This window comes from Macaca mulatta, chromosome 17, assembly GCF_049350105.2.
Source record: "Macaca mulatta isolate MMU2019108-1 chromosome 17, T2T-MMU8v2.0, whole genome shotgun sequence".
NCBI classification, from domain to species: domain Eukaryota; kingdom Metazoa; phylum Chordata; class Mammalia; order Primates; family Cercopithecidae; genus Macaca; species Macaca mulatta.
In genome coordinates this window covers 107316930-107331872 of record NC_133422.1, presented here as the reverse complement: position 1 = coordinate 107331872, position 14943 = coordinate 107316930, and the positions used below count along the sequence as shown (strand labels likewise).

General features: G+C 60.1%; 1 protein-coding gene across 15 annotated transcripts in view; it reads right to left on the bottom strand.

Annotated features, from left to right (window-relative positions):
- MCF2L (MCF.2 cell line derived transforming sequence like) overlaps nt 1-14943 on the bottom strand; it is a 206896-nt gene that overhangs the window by 12035 nt on the left and 179918 nt on the right. For all 15 annotated transcript variants that reach the window (XM_077974078.1, XM_077974084.1, XM_077974083.1 and 12 more), the window contains 10 exons: nt 14107-14298; nt 13069-13228; nt 12049-12122; nt 11748-11821; nt 9573-9639; nt 7636-7751; nt 6099-6168; nt 1574-1666; nt 1380-1472; nt 241-366 (listed from right to left, as the gene is read on the bottom strand). In XM_077974078.1, the coding sequence (XP_077830204.1) occupies nt 241-366; nt 1380-1472; nt 1574-1666; nt 6099-6168; nt 7636-7751; nt 9573-9639; nt 11748-11821; nt 12049-12122; nt 13069-13228; nt 14107-14298 (1065 nt within the window). The remainder of the gene's footprint in view (nt 1-240; nt 367-1379; nt 1473-1573; nt 1667-6098; nt 6169-7635; nt 7752-9572; nt 9640-11747; nt 11822-12048; nt 12123-13068; nt 13229-14106; nt 14299-14943) is intronic.

Here is a 14943-nt window from a genome sequence, read left to right as displayed (position 1 = left end):
GTGTGCCCTCCAAGCAGGGGACGCTTCCTGATTTTCTCCACGCCCCAGAGAGCCCAGTGGGGTCTGTGGACCCGGCTACAGGGCCTGGGAGTGGGCTTACCTAGGGACCACCCCAGACCTCCTGCTCAGAACCTGCACATTCACACCAAAGCGTGGGGAGTGTGCAGGGAGGCCGCCAAGTTGCTGGCCTGGCATATTCCGTGGAGGTGGTGGGGAAGGCTGGGCGTCTGGGCGCCTTACGTCATAGCCGGTGATGGCAATGAGGTGCATGGAGTCATTCACGGCCTTCAGGATGCCCAGGATGGAGCTCAGCGCCTCCTGCAGGTCCTCAGCCCCCTCGCAGTTCTTGCTGTATTTCAGCATTTCCTGAGGTGCACGGGGTGAAGCAACTGTCAGGACACGCAGAGCTCTGGCTCCCCCAGAACAGACCCCTCAGGAGCTTGGCATGAGGCAGGGATGCTGCTCACCCTCCCCTGGTCTGTAGGGAGCTGCTATGCCCGCCGTCCTGCAGCCAGGACAGACTGAGTGGTGCTGCAGAGGGGGCAGAGCCCCTGCCAGGTGCAGACCCTTGGCACCTGCTCCCCGGGGAGCTCCCTCCTGCCACCCTAATGCCTAGGTGCAAACCCCTCACACCTGCTCCCGGGGAGCTCCCTCCCGCCACCCTAATGCCCAGGTACAAACCCCTCACACCTGCTCCCGGGCAGCTCCCTCCTGCCACCCTAATGCCCAGGTGCAAACCCCTCACACCTGCTCCCGGGCAGCTCCCTCCTGCCACCCTAATGCCCAGGTACAAATCCCTCGCACCTGCTCCCGGGCAGCTCCCTCCTGCCACCCTAATGCCCAGGTACAAATCCCTCACACCTGCTCCCAGGGAGCTCCCTCTTGCCACCCTGATGCCCAGGTGCAAACCCCTCGCACCTGCTCCCCGGGGAGTTTCCGGGGAGTTTCCTCTCGCCACCCTAACCCTGGCCAAAGGCACGGAGCTGCAGTTCCCTGCCTGAAGGTTAGAGGCGCCCACGTAGCACACTCATAGCTGGAATCCCCAGCCTAGGCCGCCCACATCCCTGCTGTGTGCCAGATAATCCAGGCACGGTTCCACCCTGGAGGGACGGGTCAGCACATCACACAGAATCCCGTGCGGGCCGGGCTGTGTGGAAACCCACGGGGACGGGGACTCGTCTGCTCACCTGCGTCCTCAGCACCCCTAACAGCGGCGCACAGTAGGACCTCGAAAGGTATCCCAGCCTCAGCACAGGCTTGGAGGAGGTGCCCTTGGCCTGGGAGGGGCAGGACGCGATGGGGACGGGGCCCCAGGGTGGCACAGAGACCTGGCCAGCGGGTGCCTGGGGAGGCCGGACCACGGTTGCTGCGGAGCCCACCTTGAGCAGCAGCTGGTACTTGGTGATCCTCTGCACCGGCTTCAGCAGGTAGGAGTCCAGGCTCAGCTTGTGGTCCAGCTTCCTCTGGCATTCCTGGAACCAAGCCAGAGCCTTTGGTTTGCACAACTTTTATTATTCCGCAGGAGTCGGCTAGGAAAAGGGGTAACGTTCTGAAGGAAGGTCCGGGGACAAACCTGGAAGAACGGGCAGTCGGAGCACTGTCTCCACAGGCTCTCGGAGCGGGGCTTGTTCTGACAGTACTTCTCGTAGATCTGGAAATCCTCCATCTGCACCAAGGGACAGGCACCACATCACACAGCGTCTTCCCAGCCCTGCGAGGCACTGCTGCTCGCCTCACAGCTTCCGAGGGCCGGCACTGGCTCCCGGGCTCCGCTGGGGGGCCTGCCCTCCATTCATGGGGCTCCCTTCCCCGCTGACTTCCCAGAGCACAGGCGTGGAGTGGAGATGGGGTTCCACCGCAGCCATTCTTAGAAGGCCGTTTATGGTGTGGTTTGTTGATTTGTTTATATAACAGAACTTCTAGCATTTTCTCTGGCAGTTTTATAAATTACCTGTTATTCAGCAAAACACAGACCCTAGCCCCACTGTGAAGTGTAAGTGCTCCCGGGTGCCTCTAGAGCACAGATGGTTCTAGGGGCACAAATGGTTTTAGGGCACAGGGCTCAGAAGTTTCTAAGGGCACAGGAGGTTAATGAGGTTATGGGGGCACAGGAGGTGCTGGGGGTTCAGGAGGTTTTGGAGGTACTGGAGGTTCTGGGGGTTGAGGTTCTGGGGTTCATGAGGTTCTGGGGGCACAGGAGGTTCTGGGGGTTTAGGACGTTCTGGAGGTTCAGGAGGTTCTGGGAGCACAGGAGGTTCTGGGGTTCAGGAGGTTCTGGGAGCACAGGAGGTTCTGGGGTACAGGAAGTTCTGGGGTACAGGAGGTTCTGGGGTACAGGAGGTTCTGGGAGCACAGGACGTTCTGGGGTACAGGAGGTTCTGGGGTTCAGGAGGTTCTGGGGTACAGGAGGTTCTGGGGTTCAGGAGGTTCTGGGGTTCAGGAGGTTCTGGGGTACAGGAGGTTCTGGGGGTTGAGGTTCTGGGGTACAGGAGGTTCTGGGGTACAGGAGGTTATGGGAACACAGGAGGTTCTGGGGTACAGGAGGTTCTGGGGTTCAGGAGGTTCTGGGGTACAGGAGGTTCTGGGGGTTGAGGTTCTGGGGTACAGGAGGTTCTGGGGTACAGGAGGTTCTGGGAACACAGGAGGTTCTGGGGTACAGGAGGTTCTGGGGTACAGGAGGTTCTGTGGTACAGGAGGTTCTGGGGTTCAGGAGGTTCTGGGAACACAGGAGGTTCTGGGGTACAGGAGGTTCTGGGGTACAGGAGGTTCTGGGGTTCAGGAGGTTCTGGGAACACAGGAGGTTCTGGGGTACAGGAGGTTCTGGGGTTCAGGAGGTTCTGGGAACACAGGAGGTTCTGGGGTACAGGAGGTTCTGGGGTACAGGAGGTTCTGGGGTTCAGGAGGTTCTGGGAACACAGGAGGTTCTGGGGTACAGGAGGTTCTGGGGTTCAGGAGGTTCTGGGAGCACAGGAGGTTCTGGGGTTCAGGAGGTTCTGGGGTTCAGGACGTTCTGGGGTACAGGAGGTTCTGGGGGTTGAGGTTCTGGGGTACAGGAGGTTCTGGGGTACAGGAGGTTCTGGGGGTTGAGGTTCTGGGGTACAGGAGGTTCTGGGGTACAGGAGGTTCTGGGGGTTGAGGTTCTGGGGTACAGGAGGTTCTGGGGTACAGGAGGTTCTGGGGGTTGAGGTTCTGGGGTACAGGAGGTTCTGGGGTACAGGAGGTTCTGGGAACACAGGAGGTTCTGGGGTACAGGAGGTTCTGTGGTACAGGAGGTTCTGGGGTTCAGGAGGTTCTGGGAACACAGGAGGTTCTGTGGTACAGGAGGTTCTGGGGTACAGGAGGTTCTCGGGTTCAGGAGGTTCTGGGGTACAGGAGGTTCTGGGGTTCAGGAGGTTCTGGGGTACAGGAGGTTCTGTGGTACAGGAGGTTCTGGGGTTCAGGAGGTTCTGGGGTACAGGAGGTTCTGTGGTACAGGAGGTTCTGGGGTTCAGGAGGTTCTGGGAACACAGGAGGTTCTGGGGTTCAGGAGGTTCTGGGGTTCAGGAGGCTCTGTGGTACAGGAGGTTCTGGGGTTCAGGAGGTTCTGGGGTTCAGGAGGTTCTGGGGTACAGGAGGTTCTGGGGTTCAGGAGGTTCTGGGAGCACAGGAGGTTCTGGGGTTCAGGAGGTTCTGGGGTACAGGAGGTTCTGGGGTACAGGAGGTTCTGGGGTTCAGGAGGTTCTCGGAGCACAGGAGGTTCTGGGGTTCAGGAGGTTCTGGGGTACAGGAGGTTCTGGGGTACAGGAGGTTCTGGGGTTCAGGAGGTTCTGGGAGCACAGGAGGTTCTGTGGTACAGGAGGTTCTGGGGTACAGGAGGTTCTGGGAACACAGGAGGTTCTGTGGTACAGGAGGTTCTGGGGTACAGGAGGTTCTGGGAACACAGGAGGTTCTGTGGTACAGGAGGTTCTGTGGTACAGGAGGTTCTGGGGTTCAGGAGGTTCTGGGAACACAGGAGGTTCTGTGGTACAGGAGGTCCTGGGGTACAGGAGGTTCTGTGGTACAGGAGGTTCTGGGGTATAGGAGGTTCTGGGGCACAGGAGGTTCTGGGGTACAGGAGGTTCTGGGAGCACAGGAGGTTCTGGGGTTCAGGAGGTTCTGGGGTTCAGGAGGTTCTGGGAACACAGGAGGTTCTGGGGTACAGGAGGTTCTGTGGTACAGGAGGTTCTGGGGTTCAGGAGGTTCTGGGAACACAGGAGGTTCTGTGGTACAGGAGGTCCTGGGGTACAGGAGGTTCTGTGGTACAGGAGGTTCTGGGGTATAGGAGGTTCTGGGGCACAGGAGGTTCTGGGGTACAGGAGGTTCTGGGAGCACAGGAGGTTCTGGGGTTCAGGAGGTTCTGGGGTTCAGGAGGTTCTGGGAACACAGGAGGTTCTGGGGTACAGGAGGTTCTGTGGTACAGGAGGTTCTGGGGTTCAGGAGGTTCTGGGAACACAGGAGGTTCTGTGGTACAGGAGGTCCTGGGGTACAGGAGGTTCTGTGGTACAGGAGGTTCTGGGGTTCAGGAGGTTCTGGGGTACAGGAGGTTCTGTGGTAGAGGAGGTTCTGGGAACACAGGAGGTTCTGGGGTACAGGAGGTTCTGGGGTACAGGAGGTTCTGGGGTTCTGGAGGTTCTGGGGTACAGGAGGTTCTGTGGTACAGGAGGTTCTGGGAACACAGGAGGTTCTGTTGTACAGGAGGTTCTGGGGTACAGGAGGTTCTGGGGTACAGGAGGTTCTGTGGTACAGGAGGTTCTGGGAACACAGGAGGTTCTGGGGTACAGGAGGTTCTGGGGTACAGGAAGTTCTGGGGTTCAGGAGGTTCTGGGGTACAGGAGGTTCTGGGGTTCAGGAGGTTCTGGGGGTTGAGGTTCTGGGGGTTCAGGAGGTTCTGGGAACACAGGAGGTTCTGGGGTACAGGAGGTTCTGGGAGCACAGGAGGTTCTGGGAGCACAGGAGGTTCTGGGGTTCAGGAGGTTCTGGGAACACAGGAGGTTCTGGGGTACAGGAGGTTCTGGGGTTCAGGAGGTTCTGGGGTACAGGAGGTTCTGGGGTACAGGAGGTTCTGGGAACACAGGAGGTTCTGGGGTACAGGAGGTTCTGGGGTTCAGGAGGTTCTGGGGTACAGGAGGTTCTGGGGTTCAGGAGGTTCTGGGGTACAGGAGGTTCTGGGAGCACAGGAGGTTCTGGGAACACAGGAGGTTCTGGGGTACAGGAGGTTCTGTGGTACAGGAGGTTCTGGGAACACAGGAGGTTCTGGGGTACAGGAGGTTCTGGGGTACAGGAGGTTCTGGGGTTCAGGAGGTTCTGGGGTACAGCAGGTTCTGGGGTACAGGAGGTTCTGGGGTTCAGGAGGTTCTGGGGTACAGGAGGTTCTGGGAGCACAGGAGGTTCTGGGAACACAGGAGGTTCTGGGGTACAGGAGGTTCTGGGGTACAGGAGGTCCTGGGGTAGAGGAGGTCCTGGGGTACAGGAGGTTCTGGGGTACAGGAGGTTCTGGGGTTCAGGAGGTTCTGGGGTACAGGAGGTTCTGGGAACACAGGAGGTTCTGGGGTACAGGAGGTTCTGTGGTACAGGAGGTTCTGGGAACACAGGAGGTTCTGGGGTACAGGAGGTTCTGGGGTTCAAGAGGTTCTGGGGTACAGGAGGTTCTGGGGTACAGGAGGTTCTGGGGTACAGGAGGTTCTGGGAGCACAGGAGGTTCTGGGGTACAGGAGGTTCTGTGGTACAGGAGGTTCTGGGGTACAGGAGGTTCTGGGAACACAGGAGGTTCTGGGGTACAGGAGGTTCTGGGGTACAGGAGGTTCTGGGGTACAGGAGGTTCTGGGGGTACAGGAGGTTCTGGGAACACAGGAGGTTCTGGGGTACAGGAGGTTCTGGGGTTCAGGAGGTTCTGGGGTTCAGGAGGTTCTGGGGTACAGGAGGTTCTGGGGTACAGGAGCATCATTTTATCTCAGCCAAATTGAAAACATTCGCATTCTGTGATTTCAGTTGGTTAGAATGGGAACTTGCAGTAGAATCTGAAGTCATTATTCAGTAATTTTGAGAAGCTGTGACAAAATATACATCAAAGCACCACATACCCTCTCCAGAAAGCATCTTCCAACCAGTTCTGGGCAGTCGATGTAGTTTTCCAGCTCCCTGAGGAATATCCTAGACAAGGAAGGTTTTTAAGTAGTATGAAAGACCGAGTCGCGTGGCACCGGTGACAAATGGACAGACATCATTTCTCAGAAGCCTTTTATGCCTTGCTCTGTATGTGGCAACAACGCCCTGCACGACTTGGGGATGTGGCAGCCACGCCTGTCCTGAGCACCAAGCTCTCAGGTGCCAGCAGGTGCAGCCCCAGGCTGAGGCTCCTTATATTTCTGGCCTTGGCTGCAGACAGAAGTTGGAGAGAGCTGCTTTTCCCTCAGCACACACGTGGCTCACAGGGCTACAGGCAAAGACAGAGATGGGACCCTTCAGGGCCCTGGAGGCGCCGCCCCCATAACTGGCCGTGGGTCTGTGGGTTCTCTGCAGACACACCCTGAGTCCTGGCCCTAGGCAGCACGATCCCCAGGCTCCTGGGCTGTTTCCCTTTCGTTTCTGACTTACATCTGTCCCCTGGAGGAAGTCTGGCCAGAGGGGTAAACCGTCTGGGGGACGGATTCGGGGCATGAACACTAAGCTTAAAGCTGTGGGGACCCCTGTGTGCAGGACTGGCCGAGACCCGGGGGGCCATGAGGACAGATACTAAGGGACACTGAGGTTCTGCCCAATCTCCGTGGACGTGGAAGTCTTCTTGGTGGTCAACTGCGGACCTGCTGCCTCCTCCTAAGTGGCAGGTGAGGTGACGATCACGGCAGGGGGCAAGAAGCAGGTGTCAGAACCACGTCCCAAGCACTGGCGATTCCCATGGCCAGTGGGGTACGCTGGTCCCCATGCACATAGCCACGTGGGAGCCACTCACATGGGCTCCCTCCAGGACACGCAGCAGGGGCCGTCCACTGCAGCCTCCCTGGCACTCCGCACTGCATGCCCACCCTACACCTTCCCATGAGCTCTCCACAACTGTTAAAGCAGCCAAACAGCTCAGAGGAGTGGAGAACAAGGGGCCAGACACACCCCCCGCACTGGAGAGGCCACGGGTCGCTCGGGGGACAAGCAGCCCCCGTGACGAGTAGGGAATGCCTAGTTTGCTGTCCTTTTCAAGAGCTTGGGAACAAAACAGGACTTGCCATGTGGTGTGGCCTTCGTGACCTCCAAAGGGCTGAATGCACACCTGGGAGGGGGTTCCAGCTTCCACTTGCCCAGCAGGATGAGGAGGGGATGAGGGGCGGGCAGGTCCCATTTCCTGCACCACAAAATGGTGCACTTGGGGGGCTCAGAGCCTTCTCTTCACGGCTGGTGGCTCACTTACAACTCGGCTGCCTGGGCGCAACCACCAGGCACGGAGCCACGTGGGCACTCAGAGACTGCCCCATGTACCCACACTCATGCCTGTGCCTCTGAGTCCACCCCTTGGGCGCCCCTTCCCAGTCAGGCATGGCTCGCACCCCCCGTTCCAGCCCCCTGAAGCCAGCATCATTAGCCGCGAGAGATCATGGGTGCCTGCCTGTGTCGAGGGGAAGGGCCCACCTGTTGTGGAAGTGATAGATTTCCTCCATGTTTCCAAACAAAACATCCTTCTTGTTGTGAAGGCCTGTTGACAGGAGGTGAGCCATCAGTGGGTTATCCATCTCCGCGGCGTAGCCCTGCAGGGACAGAGCAGAGGTCAGTGGGGGTCCTGAGCTGCAGCCCACCCACAGCATCAGGCTCATCTGTGGGCCAGGCCGTCCCTTCCTCTTTATTCTCAGGTGATTTCTAAGACAGTTATCTGGACAGGCATCCACCAAAGCAAAAGTATTATGAACAGCACCAATTTGGGGGAAAGGGGTGGAGGTTCTACCCTTCTCGCTTTAAACCTTTTATGATTCAGCTGTAACTGAAACAGAGGGTGCAAATCTTCTGTCTACACTCAAGTGACCACCACTTGTGCACACTCGGTGAATCAGACACCCGTCTATACTCAGGTGACCACCACCTCTGCACACTCACTGTCTACACTCAGGTGATCACCACCTGTGCACACTCGGTGAATCAGACACCTGTCTACACTCAGGTGACCACCACCTCTGCACACTCTGTCTACACTCAGGTGATCACCACCTGTGCACACTGGGTGAATCAGACACCCATCTACACTCAGGTGACCACCACTCACATCAGACTCACCCCGGCAACAGCCCACTGCCAAGGTCACCCCTAATCGGCCTCCCACCCCAAACCAGTTTTGCTTGCCCTGGAGTGCTCTGTGCCGGGAACCGCATGCACCCTGTGGCCTGTGTTTGCGACAATCTGTGTGTGGTTCGTGCATCTGTTATGTGTCAGCTCCTCTTTCTTGTTACTACATTTGTCCTCTGTGTGGACCCCCTGAGCTGCCTTGTCCCCTGTGCAAACCCCCTGAGCTGCCTGGTCCCCTGTGCGGACCCCCTGAGCTGCCTGGTCCCCTGTGCGGACCCCCTGAGCTGCCTTGTCCCCTGTGCAAACCCCCTGAGCTGCCTGGTCCCCTGCGCGGACCCCCTGAGCTGCCTGGTCCCCTGCGCGGACCCCCTGAGCTGCCTGGTCCCCTGCGCGGACCCCCTGAGCTGCCTGGTCCCCTGCGCGGACCCCCTGAGCTGCCTGGTCCCCTGCGCGGACCCCCTGAGCTGCCTGGTCCCCTGCGCGGACCCCCTGAGCTGCCTGGTCCCCTGCGCGGACCCCCTGAGCTGCCTGGTCCCCTGCGCGGACCCCCTGAGCTGCCTGGTCCCCTGCGCGGACCCCCTGAGCTGCCTGGTCCCCTGCGCGGACCCCCTGAGCTGCCTGGTCCCCTGCGCGGACCCCCTGAGCTGCCTGGTCCCCTGCGCGGACCCCCTGAGCTGCCTGGTCCCCTGCGCGGACCCCCTGAGCTGCCTGGTCCCCTGCGCGGACCCCCTGAGCTGCCTGGTCCCCTGCGCGGACCCCCTGAGCTGCCTGGTCCCCTGCGCGGACCCCCTGAGCTGCCTGGTCCCCTGCGCGGACCCCCTGAGCTGCCTGGTCCCCTGCGCGGACCCCCTGAGCTGCCTGGTCCCCTGCGCGGACCCCCTGAGCTGCCTGGTCCCCTGCGCGGACCCCCTGAGCTGCCTGGTCCCCTGCGCGGACCCCCTGAGCTGCCTGGTCCCCTGCGCGGACCCCCTGAGCTGCCTGGTCCCCTGCGCGGACCCCCTGAGCTGCCTGGTCCCCTGCGCGGACCCCCTGAGCTGCCTGGTCCCCTGTGCGGATCCCCTGAGCTGCCTGGTCCCCTGTGCGGACCCCCTGAGCTGCCTGGTCCGTGTCTTGCTGATAGGCCCTGAGGGGCTCCCCGTCTGGGGCTGCTGTGACCAGGCTGCTGTGGACGCCCTTTCACGTGCATTTGGCGGCCAGCAGCGCAGCTCTGAGCAGCAGTTGTCAGAGGAAGCCCCACCAGGTAGTGCAGGTGAGCCCACGTGGCGGTCGGCCCTCCCCAAGTCCAGCCTCACCTCCAGGACGCACAGCAGCTCCTCCACGTAGGCCCGTTCTGTGTCCAGGAGCTCGCTCATCACGTGCCTGGTGGCAGGTCATGTGGAGAGCAAAAAAGGTTAGCACTGGGAGGGCAGGAATGGTCTGCTCCGCAGTCTCACAGGTGCCACCCGGAATGATGGCCTGCCCAGCGAGAGGGAACTGGCGTCAACCCGAAGCCCATGGGCTGGATGCTCACTGGGGCTCCCCTCCCAGCTCGCAGCCTCAGACCCTGCAGACGGCGGCTGGACCCTACCTGGTTCCCAGACCGGCCATCACTGTCTTGCCCTGGCCTGGCACACACTCCTGGTAGGAGGGATTCCCCACCCCGCCTCCTGGGCTTTTGGGTCCCACCTGCTCAAAATGAGCTCAGTTCCTCATGCTCATGGGCGAGTCATCCCACCCCTCGGATCCATTCCTAGAATCCACCCTAGTCTCTTCTGCCAAGACGACACCCGCCCGCCGCCCGGCCTCCCTGAGCCTTCCTCGTGGTGGGTATATGTGGGCCCGTGATCAGCCTTCCCCGTGGTGGGTATGTGTGGGCCCGTGTGGCCAGGGCGGGGGCCTGGCATCGCCAGAGCTGCCCCCTGCCCACACCCTCACACCCAGCAGGTGGGCAGTGGTTGTCTAGGGAGTGGCCCAGCACCCGCCGCACTGGATCCGGAAGGGGAGGGCGCACAAGCTGGCTGTGCAGGTCTTGTTGCTGGTGTGAGCATCTTTCAGCAGCCTGCGGCCCCGGCTGCTTATGTAATACACAGAAACTGGAGCCAGGGGGCTGGTCCTGGGTTGAGGTTATTCAGCAAGTTCATTCCAAAACAAGCGGTTGGAACGCAGAGGCCCCCACCTTGGCACAGGGGAGAGGAGCGGGGAGCAAGAGGGCTCGGGACTCCCTCTCACAACCCAGGAACTGCCGGCCGAGGGCCACTCCTTCTGCGTCTCAGGGCTGAGCACTTGCTGCTCCTCCGTGTGGACGTCCCTCAGCCTGGACCCTCCTCCGTGTGGACGTTCCTCAGCCTGGACCCTCCTCCGTGTGGACGCCCCTCAGCCTGGACCCTCCTCCGTGTGGACGCCCCTCAGCCTGGACCCTCCTCCGTGTGGACGTTCCTCAGCCTGGACCCTCCTCCGTGTGGACGTTCCTCAGCCTGGACCCTCCTCCGTGTGGACATTGCTCTGCCTGGACCCTCCTCTGTGTGGACATTGCTCTGCCTGGACCCTCCTCTGTCCAACCTTATGGAGCCTGCCTGGACCCTCCTCTGGACAATCATCTGCCTGGAAGCTTCTTGGCAACTCCCCCGTCCCCCATCCTGCTTCACCAGTTTCCATCAGAAGCCGGAGGTGACAGACTGAGCTTCACACCAGGTTAGGTTTACTGTAATTCCCAATTTTGCTCCATCTCCCAACCCCGCAGCGTCACTTGGACGCCGCCTGCGGACACCTGCTTGTCAGCACGTCAGGAAGAGCCTTTTCTTCTTCCCTGATTTTGGAGTTTTGATGGTCAAAGGGGCTCCTGCTGTTCCTCGAGGCCTCTGGGAGGCCCCACGTGCCCCAGGGGTGTCTGGCTCCTTCCCAGTTTTGCTCTGGGGACCTGCACTCCCTGGCCCTGCATGAGTGAGGTCTTTCTTGAAGGCGAAGGAAGCCAAGAAAGGGAACTGCTTTTGTTTGCACAACACTCCCTGAATTTGAGGGTCCAGGAATCCCAGAGGAAGAGGAGGGCTGGAGACGATACCGTCCCCCACACCAGCTGCCTGGCACCACTGCCTGCCACACTGAGCCCTGAGCAGCTGGTGGCTGCTGCTGTGGCCGGCACTGGTTGGGGCCTTTGAGTGGTGTCTCCTGTGAATGGCAGTGGAGGGTGGAGGCTCTCGCTGGGGTGGAGATGCCCCTTCACTCTTGCATTCAGCCATCGCCCTCTCTTCCCTCCCGAATCCCCCCAGTGGTGCGTGTGCGGCATGTGTGTGCTTCACGTGGTGGGGACCAGGACACACGCTCGAGCCACGGCAGGCCCTCTGGGTATCGGTTGGTGCAAAAGTAAGAACCACAATGACTTCTACACCAGCCTTTTATCTGTGAGGCGTCCACTTGAGTGCCCGACGGCACCTGGTGGTTCAGGCTGTGGTCGGAGGGCCCCTGTGAGGCCAGAAGGGCAGCGCACCTACCTGCGCAGGATGGCCAGGCTCTCCTCCTCCTCCCCTGCGGAGCCGCGGCCCTGCCGGCTCTCACTTATCTCACTCTGGGGAGAAGAACAGTGTCAGGTCTGAAAGGCGGGACACAGCCTCAAGGGCCAACTCTCAAGGCCAGAGCCCACTGGTTCCCGTCTGGGGATAGGGCTGGGCTCCCACGATGGGGAGCTGGCCAGGCAGCTGGGCCGCGCCTGGGAGGGGGCCAGGCGGAGAACCAGGCCTGGCGTGAACCAAGAAGGAGGGTGTGGACGGCGGGGTTGTCACGGGCAAGCCTCACCTTGGCCCTCCGGTAGGGCCCTCTCCGCAGCGCACCGCCCTCGGAGCTGGAGTTCTCCGAGCCTCGCCGAATGCCTGTTGGGAAGAAGGGGAGTGGGGCATGAAGTCTCCCCGACCCTCTGGAGACGGGACGTGCGCCCAGCGGGAAAAGGCCCCAAGGAGAGGGCAGGACGTGGCCTCTGAGGCCATAGGCAGTGGTGTCAGAAGGGGGAGGACCATGGGGTCTCGCTGCCCTGAGTCACCCCATCTTCCCACAGCCCATGGGGACACAGTGCCTGTGGGCTCCAGCCTGGGAGAACTCCCAACAGGCAGAAAATAAGGTCGCCTGGGACCCAGTACAGGAAGGCAAGAGCCTGGCCAACCAGGGCCCCCGAGATTCACAGCTGACTTTCACCAAAGCTGGGGCGGCAGCTCGCCTCGTGGGTTCGTGTGTGAGAAACCAGCAAGGATGGGAAGAGGGTTCGTTTTGAGACAGGGAGGTGGCAGGAAAGTCTCTGGGAAATGGGGCGGCACCCGGCTTGGCGTAGAGGGCAGGTTTGGGACCGGCAATGTGGGCCGGACTGAGGTGCGTGGACGTGGCTCTTCAGGGCTCCGGGAGCCCAGAGTCTGGGCCACGTGTGAGGAACGTTGTTTGGCAATAGCACTGGGAAAGTACAGACTGCGGAGAGGCTGGAGCTGGGAAAGCCGGAGGTGGTTCCTCCGTGGGAACTCTGCGTTTTCAGTTTTGGGCCACGTGGGCTTCACTGAGACCACGGAACCCTGCCAGCCTCGTGGAAAAGCAGCCACAAACAATGCCTACAAGATGTGTGTGGCCGGGTCCTGACAAAACTCCATTTATAAACGTGGGCGAGGGGTGGCAGGAGCCGGCCCTCAGGCCCTGAACTGGGGCCCGGAGGTGGAAGGGGAGGAGGCGTGCGGAGACGGCTTTTGCAGGTGGCTGCCTCAGATGCTCCAAGCTCTCAACGCCCGGGGCTCCCCCGAGGGTCCCACAGCACCTGGGGCACGGGGTAGCCACACAGACCTGGGGAGGGGCAGGGCGACTTTGCCAGTGCCTCGGGTCTGGGGGCCACTGGCTGCACGGGCCGCGTCTGCCTGGCCGCCAGCTTCTTCAGGCTGGCCTGCCTGCGGTGGAACACCTCCTCCATGCTCGCCTGCTTCTGGAAGACCTTTCGAACGTGCTCCTGAAACCACACGCTCAGTGAGGCGCCTTGCACGTGTTGGCGTCATTAAAAATACACGATCACGCGCAGAATGTGCCAGGGCACGCCCAACCCCCACCTTAAATGTTCTCCATGCCGGGTCTGTCAGCGCAGCGCGGCTGCGTCCAGCCCTGGCTGCTATGGACGGTGAAGGGGATGCAGCCCACCCACGGGATGGGACCCCGGTCTTGGGAAAGGGCAGCTCCATGCGAGGGAGGGGCCTGTGGCCTTCCCCAGGCATGTGGAGGGCTTAGGAGGAGCCTGGTCTCAAGGGCATCACCAGGTCCCAGGGCCAGGCCCTTCCTGAAGAACACGCCCAGCCACAAAGTCTGCCAGCAGAGAGGGGGCGGCAACCTCGCAGGGCTGGCGTGGAAACAACTTCTGTGTTGAAAGGAAAATTCAGATCGACCTCCCAACTGTGTGTTTCTCTCAAATGCCTGTTATTTGGGAGTAATTCATTAAATGGGCCGGGCATGGTGGCTCACACCTGTCATCCCAGCACTTTGGGAGGCCCAGGTGGGTGGATCACCTGAGGTCAGGAGTTCGAGACCAGCCTGGCCAACATGGAGACACCCCGTCTCTACTAAAAATACAAAAATTATAGGCATGGTGGTTCATGCCTATAATCCCAGCTACTCAGGAGGCTGAGGCAGGAGAATCACTTGAATGTGGGAGGTGGAGATTGCAATGAGCCAAGATCGTGCCACTGCACTCCAGCCTGGGCAACAAGAGTGAGACTCTGTCTCAAAAAATGAATAAATAAAAATAATTCATTAAACGATTCTTTAAAACTCCCCACAGAGGAATGCCCCACTGCTAGGGACAGCGAGCTGCAAATGGAGAGCCCAAGTCAGCATTACCATGAGGTCTTGGTTGAGGATGGATTCATATTCCTTGTAAATTGTGTTGAGCTCCTGGATCTTATTTTCTGCACTGGTCTCCAAAAACTTCTCGATTTCCTGGAGGGCAGCCTCCGCACCGTCTTGGGACTGGCACTTGTCCACAGGTTGTGAGGCCAGCAGGTAAATCCCTTCATCACACCACTTCAGGGACTGGAAACACAGAGCATTGCCAAGGGCAGGACGCCATGAGAGGGTGAGCGCACCACCCTGTCCAGGCACACGCTGCTGGGGCGTCCTCCCAACAGATCCCGGACCACCAACTCCTCATGCTCCCGCCACCCTGTCCAAAGCACCCCGAGGGGACACAGTGCTGGACAAGGCCAGCGAATTACCCAGGGCGGGGCCCAGAGAGGCAGGGAAAGTGCAGTAGGATCAACCAGGCCTTAAGCTTCTGGATCTTTTAAAGAAATCATTATGGGCTGGGCAGGGTGGCTCACACCTGTAATCCCAGCACTTTGAGAGGTGAAGGTGGGAGGATCATCTGAGCCCAGGAGTTCGAGACCAGCCTAGGCAACATAGTGAGACCCCATCTCTATCACACACACACACAAATACAAGAATTAGCTGGGTACGGTGGCATGCACCTATGGTCTCAGCTACTTGGGGGCTGAGGTGGGAGGATCCCTTGAGCCCAGGAACCAGAAGTTGCAGTGAGCCAAAAAAAAAAAAAGAAATCAAACTGTGCAAATTAATTCTAGAAAAAGACCTGCTAGGCCAGCAAGACCAGAAAGGAAGGGCATTTTCCAGCCAAGGAGCTGCCCTCCCCATGACAAGGGTCAGCCGGTGGTGGAGGCA